Here is a 14,644-nt window from a genome sequence, read left to right as displayed (position 1 = left end):
TGAGAGTAAGTTTCCTTGCTTGCTCGTTTTTTTTTAATAGAAGACCTAGTTGTGGGCTTAAATCTTATGATGTTGCTAGTTCTTCTCTGCCAAGATAGATCCTAGAAAATCTTGCAGTTTGTTACAAATGTACAGTTGGTTAAGCTGATATAATGGATGTGTACAAATGAGTTATTATTGCGTGAAATCTTTTTGCAAGTTAACACCAGCTGCGTTCATGTCTCTCTCTCTCTGGACTCATTTCCTACTTGGACTGGTAAATTCAGAACGTTTTAAATGCGTCTTTGCCAGTCATAGAAATACAGAAATATATTCAAATAATGCAGAAGTTGTTGAGTCCATGAATCTTGAATCTTCTATCAGCTTCTCTTGTTTATTTTAAAGGTTCTGAGCAAAGTTATCCCACGTTTTCCATCTCTTGGCTTTGCAACATTCAGATGAGATTTCATACCTCGAGGTTGGAGGAATTCTGAGTATGCGATGATCGAGTCAAGCTCATGGTATATATATATAGTCTATAATACTCATTAAAGGTTTTATGATTTTGCATGCCTTATGTGCAGATATCATCCAATGAAGTAACGAAACTTAACTATATTTATACGCTTAATGGAAATGACAAGAGTAGGTAAGTTTTAAATCCATTTTTACTTAGTCCTTTCTTTGGTCTAACAAGCTTCTTCTGCTTCTGGTTTCTTATTCCCTTCCTCTCCAACCTTGTAATTTTTTTTAATACTGAAAGCTGTTTCAGAATCATGTTACTTAACTCGGTCCAAAATCTGATTATGTCCCTCTGTTTCTTCCCCTTGTTTCATGTAGAGGAAAAAAGGTTATTGTCTTAATATCATACACGTTTTAGTCACAGATGATTGTTTAAATTGTAACTCAGTTTCAGTAATGCTGTGTATCAGTTTCTGAGCTTGGTTTGTTTCCTCCTAGTCCTAGGTTTTAACATTTATTTATGTTCTGTGACTGGTTTAAATTAGTATGTTTATCTTTGATGTTATCCTGAGTGAATTTTCCAGGACCCAGAGCTCTGCTAAAAACTAGTCACAGGCTCTTTCTTTGCCTATGAAAGTATTATTTTGCTCAGTTCACAAAACCCTTATAGTCTACAATGCATGAATGATTTATAGAAACCTTTAAAAGTTCTTTGATAGTCTTAGGAACGTTTCTATTATCTATGAAGGTTACATAAAAACAGATTTCTTCCTTCTCCATTGAAATGAAACAAAACTACGCCTCCGTTTATCTTACTCGATAGTTAAAAATGGTGAGCTATCAACAAGACAGAAATAATAACAAAACAAGCTGAGTGTGTCATGTCGTGTTAGGTTGAACTGCAGTTCATGCCTCCTTGTTGTTGATGTCATAAACCTATCCGTTATGTAACAAATATGTTATCAGCCCACCAAATCTCTTCTGCTTATGCTTCCAAGGCTGATAAAATCCTAAGGTGTGCACGAGCGAGCCACTAGAAGATAAAATCTGAATCTACCAAACTTAAGTGCTCACACGTGAGACATGGACACATGACATGAACATGTTAATGAACATGAGAACCCTCCGGACCAGATAGAGTCTTTGAACTGTTTCGGTAAAGCTGGGATCTTTTTGTTGTTGTTGCGACATTCGTCGTATCCATTGCTTAGAGAGAGAGAGAGAGAAGAGATAATGCTGAGAGCTTCGCTTCTCTGTTCTTCGACCTCAATTACTTTCACACCAATTCATCTATTCAATCCCAATAATTCCCACCGTTTCCAAAGCTTCCAACTATCTCGTCCCGTCTCGGCATTGTCTCGTACAAAATGTCACTTCTGTCTCGTGAGAGCTCGTGGGAAATCCAGCTTCCTCGTTCGTAGCACCGGTAACTAATTTTGTTAATTGGGTTTATTCTTGTTTTGCGTTTCTGGGTTCTCTGTCTTGTTCTTTTTACAAGCTGTGGAAACTTTAAGAAAATTTGGGTTTCGAGAAGCTGTTATTAGCAACTGGATTTATTGAATTGATTATAATTTTGGTTTTGATCTTAAGCTACTCAAGAATCAGTTGAAACCAGTAGTGACAGAGGCTTGGATTTGGTTGAGGTTGGGTTCTTGTCTGGTGTTCATGGCCTACAAGGGGAGATTTGCATAAAACCAAACACTGATTTCCCTGATTTACGTTTCTCCAAGGTATTAAAATTGAGAGAAATTTGTGGACATTTTGTTGTGTTTTTTTTCTGGAAATAATAAGATTTGACATTGGTTTACCATTGGCGTGATTGCTTCATTAGCCTGGTAGAAGATGGTTAAAGCAACAATTGATGGGACAAGATAAGATTGATGAGGTTGAGTTAGTTGAAGGAAGACCTCATCCTGCGCAGAAGAGTTGGATTCTCAAGTTTCAAGGGTTAGACGATGTTGATCAGGTAGTTTAGTGATCTTGAGAGATTTAGTAGAGACAATTTGAACATTATTTGTTAAATTTCAAATTTTTTGTGGGTTTTGTTTCCTTCAGGTGAGACAACTCGTTGGTGCAACTCTGCTTGCTGAGGAAGATGATCGTCCTGAGCTTGACGAAGGAGAGTTTTACACTCGTGATCTTGTAGGCATGAGAGTTCTTCTCAAGGTATATATGTGGGTTTTGCCTCTTGTGATATATATATGTCGCAAATTTTGTGAAAAGTCTCTGGTCTAAATCAGTTATCTATGTACAGGAGACCGGTCAACTTGTTGGAACTGTTGCTAATATTTTTGACAATGGAGGAAATGATCTTCTACACGTTTTGCTTGACTCATCCATGGAAGTATGCAATGGGAGTGCAAAGACCAATCAGCTTGTGTGGATACCTTTTGTAGACGCAATTGTTCCTGATGTTGATTTAGAAAGAAAGGAGATGTATATAACTCCCCCGAAGGGACTCCTCGAGGTGAATATGCGAGCAGATGAGCGGTCCAAGAAAGAAAGGCGGCAGCTTGTGAGGCATATTCTTCTTCACTCTTCAGATTGACCAGTCTTTATAGACTTTCCAATTGTGATCTTTCTTGATCTTTTATACTCTGCGTTCTTTTTCATTTCAGGAATGGAAAGAAAGAAAAAAGCAGCAGAAGCGTCTTATTGCTGCTAAAAAGAAGTTATGTGAATTGGAGCAAAATCATGTGTTTGATGGATTAAGGTTTGGAGAAAAGTCCCAAAGGAATTTACTTGCTGATCATATCCTTGACGTAAACTCCACACTGCTTCAGAAAGCTTTGCAAAGTATTGACACCACATCGAAGAGGTAAATTTACTTAATGAAATTTACCAACCATTGCCAGAAGCGTGTTTTCTCAGTTTTCATTTGAATCTTGATGAAATAGATGGAATGCAATTGAGGAAATCAATACGCTGAGAGCTAGAGCATCAGAATGTACTCTGAATGTTTCACGAGAGTGCCTTAGTTTTGATGCAAGCAAAGAGAAAATGGGTGATAACTTCAGTTTCCTTCAACAAGGGCAAAGTCTATTCTCTGAGGGTAAAGTTTCTATTTGTTTGGTTCTCAATGATCATGAGAACGAACAACCAGAAGATCGGAATGGTGTAGTCTCGTACCTTCAGACGTTACTTGATGAGGAGCAGAGGTTCATAAAGGTTAGCTGATGCATAATTTACCACCTATAAGATGTTCATGTCATTTTAGTTATGATTTTACAGGATAACTGTCGGGTTATGTGCAGGAAGAAGATCGCGCTTGCGTACCACTTGTCATAGTTTCCCCTGAACATACCATTGAAGCTCTGCAGAAGCTATTTCAGGACAATGATCATTTTGGATTCGAGTCAGAAAAGGTTAAGGCTTGAACTCCTCCGAGAATAGTTTTGTATTTCGGCTATCAGATTCTCACAAAGTACATGTTTTTACTAATATATAGATCTGGTTTCTCCAAGAAGAAACGCTTCCAGTAGTCTGCAGCTCACCAGAGGAACCTAAAAAGCACAAGATTTTGATGAAATCTCCATGGGAGATACTTAAGTCCCCGGTTGGTTCTAGTGGAGTCTTGAGCATCCTTGCTTCACATGGAATTACAGACTCTCTTCCCACCCTGGGAATCGATTATCTTCAGGTACATCATCGATTTCTCTCTTTGATGAGACTAATATCCAGAAAAGTTCCATCTTTCTGATTTTCTTCTTCAAATTTGGTTAAAGGCATTAACTTAAAGATGTTGGCAATTTCATAGGTATACAGCATTGAAACAAAACCAGAACCTTCACAACATTACATCAATCCGATGCTGGTTGGATTTGCTAGCGCAAAAGGTGCTGAGATTGGGATCCAGGTGACCGAAGAAACTGAACTCAAGAACCTTGAAATGACATTCTCAGTGAAGTTTTTGAAGAGATTAAAGGGCAAAATCGAGTTCGAAGCTGTTATGAAGATGAATTCACATGTTCAGAAGGTCGAAAAGGAGTGGGTTGAGTCTGTACCATCAGAACCGAACTCGTATGAGTTTCGTTCTGATATTTACAAAGTCTTGAGTGAATGTTCTTCATCAGCTAAGATTTGTTTGATGAACATCACAGCTTAGAACATGTACATTGTGCTACTTAGTTTTTTTTTTCCACACATCTAAAAACTAGAAAGATTATGGAAAGACAAGACATACGAGAACACATTACTCAACCAAGAGAGAACATCATTGTAGCATTTGGCTAAATCAATGTAAACACATACAAACAACTCAAGTGTGAAAAATTTAAGATCTAAAGTTCTAAACCAAAAATATAAAACTCTAATTTTAAATTCCAAAAACCAATTTAAATTGCCATTCATATTTTAAAAAAAAACTATCATTTAAAAACCTTATTATGTATCAAATATCAAAATATTATTCTGATTGAAAAAAAGTTAATTTTTTTAGTTTATTAGTTTTGTGCAAAAAAGTTAGATTATAAGCAACTTGTAATCCCTCTATTGAAAAACATAAGAACTAAGATCCAACCGTTGATTGTGCGTTTAGAGTATCTAGCCGTTTATTCTGTCGACCAGTCTCTGATCTTTTACAGAATGACATTTTTGACCCCTACATCACACAGAGAAACCCTAATTTATATATTTATAAGAAAACTTAAGTCTACCAAAAGACATCTTTTCACATTAGCGGCGGCGGGAGCTCTCATCACCGTAAGCTCTCATCACCGTAAGCTCTCTTTCTCTCTCACGCTCTCTGAATCACATCCTTGATGTTAGTTTATGTGTATTGAAATCGAAGTTTCTTCTCACGCTTCTTTGCCTTTTGATGATTCTGTAGAGAAGGAGGAGTAAAAAATGGCGGTTCCGTTGCTTACGAAGAAGGTCGTGAAGAAGAGGTCTGCCAAATTCATCAGACCCCAGAGTGATCGCAGAATCACCGTCAAGGTAAACCACCTTTCTTGGTCACAGCCTTACAGGTTTAGAGATTCAACTTTATCTCCTAGGTTGTTCGTTCGTTACTCTCTGGATTTTAGACTTTGATAGTGAGAAAGAAATGATTGCTTCTACTCTATAGTGAGACAATGTTATAGTTGAAAAAGACTATGAGATTGTTTCAGTATGATGCATTAGGACTATGTAATTTTGCATCTGTGCATTAGGACTATGAGATTTTGCATCTATGCATTAGGACTATGAGATTTTGCATCTATATAAATGCCCTGTGGTATCTGGTAGCCAGAATTCTAAAATCTGTTTCTGGTTACTTCGTTTTTTTACGGGCTTAAAGTGAATCTCCTACAGGTCTTGCGACACAGTTTGCTTTTTATTTGATAAGCTTACTGTTACTTTAACCCTGTTGACATTTCTCATCTAGTGTTATTCGTCAGAAAGCTTGATTTGTTTCTCTAATGTTTCATTCTCTGATTGTTCTTTTGTCTTGCGATTTGTTATTGTTCAGGAAAGCTGGAGGAGGCCTAAGGGTATTGACTCCCGTGTGAGGAGAAAGTTCAAGGGTGTCACCTTGATGCCCAATGTTGGTTACGGATCTGACAAGAAGACCCGTCACTACCTTCCCAATGGATTCAAGAAATTCGTTGTTCACAACACCTCTGAGCTCGAGCTACTCATGATGCACAACAGGTAACTGTTATGATTTAGTTAGATATAAACCAGAAGAATGTGAGAGATTGGTTAACAAATTCTCATGATTGTGTTTTGCTTTGGTTTCTTCTCAGGACTTACTGTGCAGAGATTGCTCACAATGTCTCAACAAAGAAGAGAAAGGCCATAGTTGAGAGAGCTTCTCAGCTAGACGTTGTTGTTACCAACAGGCTTGCTAGGTTGCGTAGCCAGGAAGACGAGTGAAAAGCCCTATAGGGTTTTACTTTTGTCTGTCGTTGACTATTTCGGATTATCTTTTTTGCCTTTCTGAAGATTTTATAACTTTGGTTCTCGTTTTATGATATGATTAATTCAGAATCTACACAACGTAAAGTATGAATCGAATCATCAATCTACTACAAATTTTGTCACATGCGCTCGAAATGAAACAATGCCTGTTTGATAGAAAGTTTAAAACTTTATTGTTCAAGTTTAACGAAATTAACAGACAGTTAGACTAACACATGATAGTTTCGAACCGAAGACAATTTGTCAGAAAGCTTTAAAACCCCTTCGTTGTTTCTGGCCGTTACAAGTTTCGAGCTTTCTCCATTTCGAGATTCTCAATTTCTCATGTTGTCCATGAGAAATGGTACAGGAGCTTCTCGGTTGCTAAGGAGTTTCAGAATCGTGAAGTTTCGATATGTAATCACTTGTTGAACCGAAGACTCGACGAGGCACGTGAGATTTTCAACCAGGTTCCATCTCCTCATGTGAGTCTTTACACCAAGATGATTACGGGATACACGAGGAACAATAGATTGGTTGATGCGTTGAACCTGTTCGACGAAATGCCCGTGAGGGATGTTGTCTCGTGGAACTCGATGATCAGTGGTTGTGTCGAGTGTGGAGATATGGATACTGCAGTGAAGCTGTTCGATGAAATGCCTGAGAGAAGCGTTGTTTCGTGGACAGCGATGATGAATGGGTGTTTTAGGTCCGGTAAGATCGATCAAGCGGAGAGGTTGTTTTGTCAAATGCCTGTGAAAGATACTGCAGCCTGGAACGCGATGGTTCATGGGTATTTACTGTTTGGTAAAGTAGACGATGCCTTGAAGTTGTTTAAGCAAATGCCTCGGAGGAATGTGATTTCGTGGACGACAATGATCTCTGGGTTAGACCAGAATGAGAGGAGTGGAGAAGCTCTCGATTTGTTCAAGAACATGTTGCGTTGTTGCATAAAATCTACTTCAAGAACGTTCACTTGTGTAATCACCGCTTGTGCAAATGCTCCAGCGTTTCATATGGGTATACAAGTTCATGGCTTCATCATCAAGTCTGGGTTTTTATATGAAGAGTATGTATCTGCTTCGCTCATAACTTTTTATGCAAACTGCAAAAGAACAGAGGATTCTAGGAAGGTGTTCGACGAGAAGGTTCATGAACAAGTTGCTGTGTGGACTGCTCTATTGTCAGGTTATAGTCTGAACAAAAAGCACGAAGATGCATTAAGTATATTCTCAGGGATGTTAAGAAACAGTATCTTACCGAACCAATCAACATTTGCTAGCGGGTTAAACTCTTGTTCTGCTTTGGGAACATTGGATTGGGGCAAGGAGATGCATGGAGTAGCAGTGAAGCTTGGTTTAGGAACTGATGCCTTTGTGGGTAATTCTCTCGTTATGATGTACAGCGATTGTGGAAATGTGAACGATGCCGTTTCAGTGTTCATTGAAATCTTCAAGAAGAGCATTGTGTCATGGAATTCCATTATTGTTGGCTGCGCGCAGCATGGACGTGGAAAGTGGGCGTTTGTCATATTCGGTCAAATGATTCGCCTAAACAAAGAGCCAGATGAGATCACTTTCACTGGCTTGCTCTCTGCTTGTAGCCATTGTGGGTTCCTACAGAAAGGAAGAAAGCTGTTCGATTTCATGTCAAGCGGATTAAATCATATCGATAGAAAGATTCAACATTACACTTGTATGGTTGATATCTTGGGAAGATGCGGGGAGTTGAAAGAAGCAGAAGAACTTATCGAGAGCATGGTTGTGAAACCTAATGAAATGGTTTGGTTGGCTTTGCTTAGTGCTTGTAGGATGCATTCTGATGTAGACAGAGGCGAGAAAGCTGCTGCTGCGATTTTTAATTTGGACTCAAAATCAAGCGCTGCGTATGTTTTGTTGTCAAATATATATGCTTCTGCTGGTAGATGGTCGAATGTATCGAAACTGAGAGTTAAGATGAAGCAGAAAGGGATAATGAAGAAACCTGGGAGCAGTTGGGTTGTGCTTATAGGGGAAAAGCATGATTTCTTTTCCGGTGATCGACCACATTGCATGAAAATATATGAGAAGTTGGAGTTTCTGAAAGAGAAGTTGAAGGAATTTGGCTATGTTCCTGACTATAGATCTGCTCTACATGATGTAGAAGATGAACAGAAAGAAGAGATGTTGTGGTATCACAGTGAAAGGCTTGCTATTGCGTTTGGGTTGATTAATACAGTTGAAGGAAGTACAATCACAGTGATGAAGAATCTACGTGTTTGTGAAGATTGCCACTCAGTGATTAAGTTGATCTCAAGAGTTGTGGGACGTGAAATTGTTTTAAGGGATTCAAGCCGGTTTCATCATTTTAAGGATGGAACGTGTTCTTGTGGGGATTATTGGTAGAAAAGTGACTTGGGAATTTTCAAACTTTGACTAGTGACGCGAGAAGCTCTGGTTAAACAACTGATCTTAATTCAATAAGGAAATCCTCATTCATTTGACTTGTTTGGTGGGGATTAATTCAATAGAATGGAACAAATTAAGGAATTGGACGAGGTAGTTAAGTTTAAAAGTGCTGAACTTAGAATTGTTGGATTTGTTGGGATGTCTGGTATTGGTAAAACCACTCTCGCAGATGCTTATTTCAAAAAATGGACAGATAACTTTGTCTTTAACAAGTATATCTTTGGGATCCGTGAGAAGTCAAAAGAACATGGGTCGGATTGGTTGAAGGGCATACTTATGAATGGGGAAGACAATGATAACGCTGAGATGTTCACTAAGAAAATTCTTGTTGTTTTGGATGATGTGAGCCACAAGGACCAAGTAGATTTTTACTCAAAAACCGCGAGCGCATTAGGGATGGAAGCAAGATTGTCATTACAATATGTGACAAGTCATCTATCGAAGAACTGGTAGACGATACTTACGTGGTCTCTGGTTTGAACGATAAAGAAGCTCTTCAACTCTTCAACCATCACGCAGAAGGGAGTTTCCCTGAGCTATCCAAAAAATGTGTGGAGTATGCTGGAGGCAATCCACGAGCCCTTGAGGAATTGGGAAAGGAGCTTTGTGGGAAAGACGAGGATCAGTGGGAAGCAAGACTAGTAACCCTGCCACATTGTTGCAATCCCAAGATCCTAACTGAACTGAGATTCAGTTATGACAAATTGAGTGATCAACAAAAGGGTGCGTTTCTTGACATAGCTTGTTTCTTTAGATCAGAGGAGGAAGATTATGTAATATGTTGACTAGATCCGTACGTGCCTGAGTCTGGTGAAGCTGTTAGAGATCTTGTTGAAATGTTGTTGATATGCATCTCTGCTGGCCGAATCGAGATGCATAATCTACTGTGTACATTGGGCAAGCAACTTGGTTCATCCAATGAAAACAAGTCGGGGGAAAGAATGTGGAATGATGACGAAAGTATTGTGACTCTGTGGTCAGAACATGGAAAGAAGGTAAAAGAAATCTCACAAGTCCACATTAATATACTTTCGTTAGTGTTAGATTTTGTGTTTAAGTATGCACTGTTTTAATTTCTTGTCGTTTAACTTGTTTTCAGGAAAAGCACAAGGTGAGAGGTATTTTCCTAGACACTTCCAAATTTGAAGAAAACAAGGGAAAGGCCTTAGATAAGAAAGATTTTATCAGAAGGTTCAACCCGCAGACTCTGCGATACCTCAAAATCTATGATTCTCTTTGTCCTCAGCAATGTGAAGTTGACTGTAAAGTAAACTTGCCCGAGAGGCTTAACTTTCCATTTCCAGAGATTCGATATTTTCACTGGCTGAAATTCCCTCTGGATGATCTTCCATCAGACTTTAACCCAAAGAATCTTATTGACCTCAGGCTTCCTTACAGTAAGATTAAACATGTTTGGAAAGAGGCTAAGGTATGTCATCCTTTGTGCCATCATTTGCGTTTCCTACATTTGAGTGCTCTCGATTGTTAATTTCTCTTTATGTTAGCATTTAACTTTTGCATCAAAATGAGCTAGCTATGACTAGAACTGTTTTATTTGGAGGAAACACATCGATATAACATCTAAACATATATGTATACAATACAAATGAGCTGATTGGTGGTAACCATGTTTTGAGTGGTTGTCACAGGAAGTGCCACAGTTGAAATGGGTGGATCTAAGTTTTTCTACAAATCTGATTGACCTGTCAGCATTGTCGAAGGCGTTTTATCTCCGGAGATTGAATCTAGAAGGCTGCACGAATCTGAGTACGCTACCAAAAGAGATGAAAAACATGAAGAGCCTTGTTTTTATGAACCTGAGAGGATGTGTAATGCTTTCTTCTCTACCAGAAAGACTGCATTTAATATCTCTGAAGACTCTCATCCTCAGTGGCTGCTCAAGATTTAAAAAGTTTGAGCTGAATTCCGAAAATCTTGAATTTCTACATTTAGATGGCACTGCAATCAAGAACCTTCCCAAAAGCATCAAAAACTTCCAGAAACTTGTGTTACTTAATTTGAAAGACTGCAAAATGTTGGAGTCTCTACCTTACTGTCTCGCCAAGTTAAAGGCTCTTGAAGAACTAATACTCTCTGGTTGTGAAAGTCTTACGAGGTTTCCTGATATTAAGGAAAACATGAAAAACCTGCAGATTTTACTACTCGACAGGACGTCAATAAAAGAGCTACCAAATATGTTACTGCATTGTGTTAAATGCAAAGACCAAGTGGTCTGCCGTCAGCCATTCCGGATGAACGGTGTATCCTTGTTGCGGCATCTGTGCTTAAGGGGAAATAAAGATATCTGCAGCCTGGGATCTAGCATCAGTCAACTCTATCATCTGAAATGGATCGACTTGAAGTATTGTGATAGTTTACTTTCTATCTCAACACTGCCACCAAATCTTCAATGCTTAGATGCGCATGGTTGTATTTCACTAAAAACAGTAGCCGTTCCCTTGGCCCTTCTTATGCCAACAACGCAGCAGGTCCCCGCCTCATTCATTTTCACTAACTGTGGAAAACTAGAGCAAGCTGCGAAGAATCAAATTGTATGTTATGCTCACAGTAAGAGCCACCTCCTCTCAGACGCATTGAATCGCCACAATAAGGTATTTCTTCCTGCTAGTGCTCCCCTGTATCCCCTTTTTGTATATATAAGCAATAAATTTCAAAACTTTTTATCTATAGTTTCTCAGTTTCTCTAGACTAGGAACCATCCTTTTGTAATACTGTACTTGTATACAGTCAATGCTCCACTCTATCTTTCATGTTAGTGGTCTGAATTACATTCAATTTACTTTTCAGGGTTTTGCATTTGAAACTTTGGTTGCCACTTGCTTTCCTGGAAGTGAAGTTCCTGCTTGGTTTAGTCACATAGCTTCTGGAGCAGAGTTATATCCAGAACTTCCTGGACACTGGAGTGAAAATGGATCTGTTGGAATAGCTCTGTGTGCTATTGTCTCATTTGAGCACTACAAAACTCGAAACAACAACCTCCAGTTGAAATGCAGATGTGAGTTTGACGATGTTGAGACACTGTCTAGCAACTTTAATTGCCATATTGGAGGTTTATTTGAGACAGGTGATGAGGAACGCACCATTAAGTCGACTCATGTGTTCATTGGCTACACCAATTGGTTGGATATAGAAAAATGTCAAGAAGAGGATAATAAGAAGAAATGCGTTCCTACTAAGGCTTCCATAAAATTTGAAGTTACAAATGGTACTAATGACGTTACGAATTGCGAGGTCTTGAAGTGTGGCTTCAGTTTAGTTTATGAATCAGGTTCTTGGGAGGCAAGCTTAGGGACAGAGTGCGTCACACATTGTGAAGGTATATTGTCAGGTTTCTTGAGAGGAATCAAATGGTTGTTTCAATAACCGAAACAAGGGATGATGACTTCAATGGTGACGCAACCTGTAATATCTATGTAGATCCACGGAGTGTTAATAGCTTATTTTATCAACGATATCTTCTTGTAACAATATTTGATGAGGCAAAGGTGATTATTGATGTAACTCATTTTCATATGTTTGTTTCTCATGTTCCATTATTAAAACAGAGTTGGGACTTGAGTGCTAAACTTTTAGATTGACTCGAGGTAAGTCATTTAATTCATTTACTTTTTCCACCTTAATTCATACACAATATCATGGGTTTCACCAATCACATTAAATCTCAAAACTTAATGTTAAACATGTATTGGTATTATGGAAACATCACCTTCAAATGCAGACAATTTTTAATGTTCTCGAAGTAAAAAATTGTGGTCTGGAGTCTCAGAGCTATTACCCGAACGAACATCTATTGCATATGTAAGAAATAGTAATGCGTTTGTAGATAAAACGCTAATGAATGTGTAAACACACACATATACTCAAGAAACAGAGTAATGTAAAAGTGGTATCTTCTTGCACACGCTTCCTTCCAAAACCTAATGCTAAAATATATTGATTGGTCAATAGTATTGACTCAATACAGAGGGAGTAGGATTTGAGTTGTCTTTTTTTGAAAATTTGGTAATGTGAGTGGAGAATGGACCATAATTAAATATAATAATCTTAATTCCTAAGCACCTTTTCCACGAAAATTCCTCTCTCTTTTTGCTACCGTATATGAACCACTATCGCTACTAACTCTTTTCTCTAGTTTATATATATATATTTTAATAAAATGTAAAATTTATTTTAAAAAATACTTTGTTACATCAAGTGCAGCATATAGTTGAAAGTACTATGGCTACCAACTCTTTTCTCTAGTTTATATTTTTATTCATTAATCAAAACGTAATGTTAGGGGTAAACTACAAAATCAACTTTATCTTTGACTCTTTTCAACACACACGCAAGTCCGTGCGAAAACTGTTTTCAAATGTATGTATTTCTAAATTCTAATTACGATCTATGTCCTAGTGCTCATAGTAAACTCATGTTACATGTCAGAATGAGCACAATAGGAATTTGTAAGTAAGGTATACTGAGGAAATAATTGCTAATTAAGCTTGAGGCCGTAAGGGGGGGGGGGGATACACAAACATTTTATTCAAAAGTTACAAAAGCCGAAAATATAAATATACTCAAAAGTATAAATTAATTGACGATTAAAGACTTGGCTCTTGGTAACTGTTCCCGGTCAAATAAATAAATCAGAAGAGCTTAAGCCCTGACTTAAGATGGACAATTATGTCAACAATATGGTGCTGACACTTATCTGCACAGATTTCATTCATAGAAACGAACGACATTGAGCCCTCACTTATACTGTACTTTCTCTTTTTTGGTCTCACAACCTCAATCGCCATAGTTTCATCCCCGCTCTCTCTATCTATGGCTCATTCATCTTCTTCTTGCAATTGGCTATACGATGTTTTCCCAAGTTTCAGTGGGGAAGACGTCCGCGCAAGTTTCCTCAGCCACTTTCTCAAGGAGCTAGATCGCAAATTGATCATTGCTTTTAAAGATAGTGAGATTGGAAGAAGCCGACTGCTCGATCCCGAACTTAAACATGGGATTCGGGAGTCCAGAATCGCCGTGGTCGTGTTCTCCAAAAACTACGCTTCTTCGAGTTGGTGTCTCAATGAGTTGTTGAAGATCTTGAAATGCAAGAAAGAGTCTGGCCAACTTGTGATTCCATTTTCTACCGTTTGGATCCTTCACATGTGAGGAAACAAACCGGAGACTTTGGAAAGATCTTTCAAGAGACTTGCAAGAACAAAACAGACGACGTGATAAATCAATGGCAGAATGCTTTAACCGATGTTGCTAATATCCTCGGATATCATTCTGTGACTTGGTATTGTTTTTTTATTATATATTTAACCATTATTGCTTACTTTTATATTGAATAAATGTTTTCATGTTTGTGAAATTATCTTTCTTTTTGCTAGGGGTAACGAAGCAAAAATGGTTGAAGAAATAGCCAATGATGTTTTGGGTAAACTGCTTTTAACTACATCGAAAGATTCTGAGGTTTTTGTTGGCATTGAGGACCATATCGCTGAAATGAGTATGTTGTTGCAATTGGAATCTGAGGAGGTGAAAATGGTTGGTATATGGGGTTCTTCAGGGATTGGTAAAACTACCATTGCAAGGGCTTTGTTTAGCCGACTTTCTTGACACTTCCAAGGTAGTGTTTTCATAGATAAAGCTTTCATACGTAAGAGTACGAAAATCTATCCTAGAGCCAATTCAGACGACTACAACATGAAGTTGCATATGCAAGGAAAATTTCTATCTCAAGTTCTAGACAAAAAGGGTATAAAAGTAGATCATTTAGGTGCAGTGGGAGAGAGGCTAAAACAACAAAAAATTCTTATCGTTATTGATGATTTGGATGATCAATTGGTGTTAGATGCCTTGGTGGGTCAAACTCA

At 38.2% G+C, this 14,644-nt stretch overlaps 6 protein-coding genes and 1 pseudogene across 8 annotated transcripts in view; all 7 read left to right on the top strand.

Annotated features, from left to right (window-relative positions):
• Nucleotides 1-918, top strand: part of LOC104724737 (probable C-terminal domain small phosphatase) — a gene marked incomplete in the record, with an annotated part of 3,880 nt that extends 2,962 nt beyond the window's left edge. The window contains 1 exon segment of the mRNA XM_019232218.1: nt 1-918.
• On the top strand, nt 1,398-4,631 carry LOC104724736. 2 transcript variants are annotated; one of them, XM_010443281.2, is made up of 10 exons: nt 1,398-1,867; nt 2,041-2,171; nt 2,273-2,407; nt 2,497-2,607; nt 2,696-2,956; nt 3,060-3,259; nt 3,339-3,609; nt 3,696-3,806; nt 3,890-4,081; nt 4,199-4,631. In XM_010443281.2, the coding sequence occupies exons 1-10, from the start codon at nt 1,675-1,677 to the stop codon at nt 4,544-4,546; spliced, it is 1,953 nt and encodes a 650-aa protein (XP_010441583.1). In that variant the 5' UTR covers nt 1,398-1,674; the 3' UTR covers nt 4,547-4,631. The 2 variants fall into 2 exon arrangements, with proteins under 2 accessions (XP_010441583.1, XP_010441582.1); XM_010443280.2 differs by having other exon boundaries at nt 1,403-1,867; nt 2,032-2,171.
• On the top strand, nt 5,052-6,464 carry LOC104724735 (60S ribosomal protein L32-1). 2 transcript variants are annotated; one of them, XM_010443279.2, is made up of 4 exons: nt 5,052-5,142; nt 5,270-5,376; nt 5,891-6,072; nt 6,168-6,464. In XM_010443279.2, the coding sequence occupies exons 2-4, from the start codon at nt 5,287-5,289 to the stop codon at nt 6,295-6,297; spliced, it is 402 nt and encodes a 133-aa protein (XP_010441581.1). In that variant the 5' UTR covers nt 5,052-5,142; nt 5,270-5,286; the 3' UTR covers nt 6,298-6,464. The 2 variants fall into 2 exon arrangements, with proteins under 2 accessions (XP_010441581.1, XP_010441580.1); XM_010443278.2 differs by having other exon boundaries at nt 5,078-5,158.
• Nucleotides 6,609-9,960, top strand: LOC104728523 (pentatricopeptide repeat-containing protein At5g46460, mitochondrial-like; the record flags this gene model as incomplete). The annotated part of the gene is made up of 2 exons (XM_010447489.2): nt 6,609-9,763; nt 9,868-9,960. A coding segment is annotated over one exon (2,097 nt), but the record flags the coding sequence as incomplete, so codon positions are not given.
• Nucleotides 8,832-10,297, top strand: LOC109127381 (disease resistance protein LAZ5-like). The gene is made up of 5 exons (XM_019232010.1): nt 8,832-9,128; nt 9,200-9,491; nt 9,558-9,763; nt 9,868-10,197; nt 10,274-10,297. Exons 1-5 carry the CDS (start codon nt 8,832-8,834, stop codon nt 10,295-10,297), a joined length of 1,149 nt encoding a protein of 382 aa, XP_019087555.1.
• On the top strand, nt 10,396-12,356 carry LOC104728522 (disease resistance-like protein CSA1). Its single transcript, XM_019232221.1, has 2 exons — nt 10,396-11,380; nt 11,577-12,356. Exons 1-2 carry the CDS (start codon nt 10,553-10,555, stop codon nt 12,150-12,152), a joined length of 1,404 nt encoding a protein of 467 aa, XP_019087766.1. The 5' UTR covers nt 10,396-10,552; the 3' UTR covers nt 12,153-12,356.
• The window catches only part of LOC104724733, a 3,093-nt pseudogene continuing 1,927 nt past the window's right edge, over nt 13,479-14,644 (top strand).

Source organism: Camelina sativa, chromosome 11, assembly GCF_000633955.1.
Source record: "Camelina sativa cultivar DH55 chromosome 11, Cs, whole genome shotgun sequence".
Taxonomy (NCBI): domain Eukaryota; kingdom Viridiplantae; phylum Streptophyta; class Magnoliopsida; order Brassicales; family Brassicaceae; genus Camelina; species Camelina sativa.
This window is presented reverse-complemented; position numbering and strand designations above follow the sequence as displayed.

Bases quoted from the DNA above. Each gene is read 5' to 3' on its own strand.
- LOC104724736 (XM_010443280.2), top strand. From the start codon at position 1,675: ATGCTGAGAGCTTCGCTTCTCTGTTCTTCGACCTCAATTACTTTCACA. The intron at 2,957-3,059 runs GTGAGGCATATT...TTTTCATTTCAG, and splicing joins AGAAAGAAAGGCGGCAGCTT to GAATGGAAAGAAAGAAAAAA. The intron at 3,610-3,695 runs GTTAGCTGATGC...GGTTATGTGCAG, and splicing joins AGGAGCAGAGGTTCATAAAG to GAAGAAGATCGCGCTTGCGT.
- LOC104724735 (XM_010443279.2), top strand. From the start codon at position 5,287: ATGGCGGTTCCGTTGCTTACGAAGAAGGTCGTGAAGAAGAGGTCTGCC. The intron at 5,377-5,890 runs GTAAACCACCTT...GTTATTGTTCAG, and splicing joins ATCGCAGAATCACCGTCAAG to GAAAGCTGGAGGAGGCCTAA. The intron at 6,073-6,167 runs GTAACTGTTATG...GTTTCTTCTCAG, and splicing joins CTACTCATGATGCACAACAG to GACTTACTGTGCAGAGATTG.
- LOC109127381 (XM_019232010.1), top strand. From the start codon at position 8,832: ATGGAACAAATTAAGGAATTGGACGAGGTAGTTAAGTTTAAAAGTGCT. The intron at 9,492-9,557 runs GTGCGTTTCTTG...TATGTTGACTAG, and splicing joins ATTGAGTGATCAACAAAAGG to ATCCGTACGTGCCTGAGTCT. The intron at 10,198-10,273 runs GTATGTCATCCT...TCTTTATGTTAG, and splicing joins ATGTTTGGAAAGAGGCTAAG to CATTTAACTTTTGCATCAAA.
- LOC104728522 (XM_019232221.1), top strand. From the start codon at position 10,553: ATGAAAAACATGAAGAGCCTTGTTTTTATGAACCTGAGAGGATGTGTA. The intron at 11,381-11,576 runs GTATTTCTTCCT...TTTACTTTTCAG, and splicing joins CATTGAATCGCCACAATAAG to GGTTTTGCATTTGAAACTTT.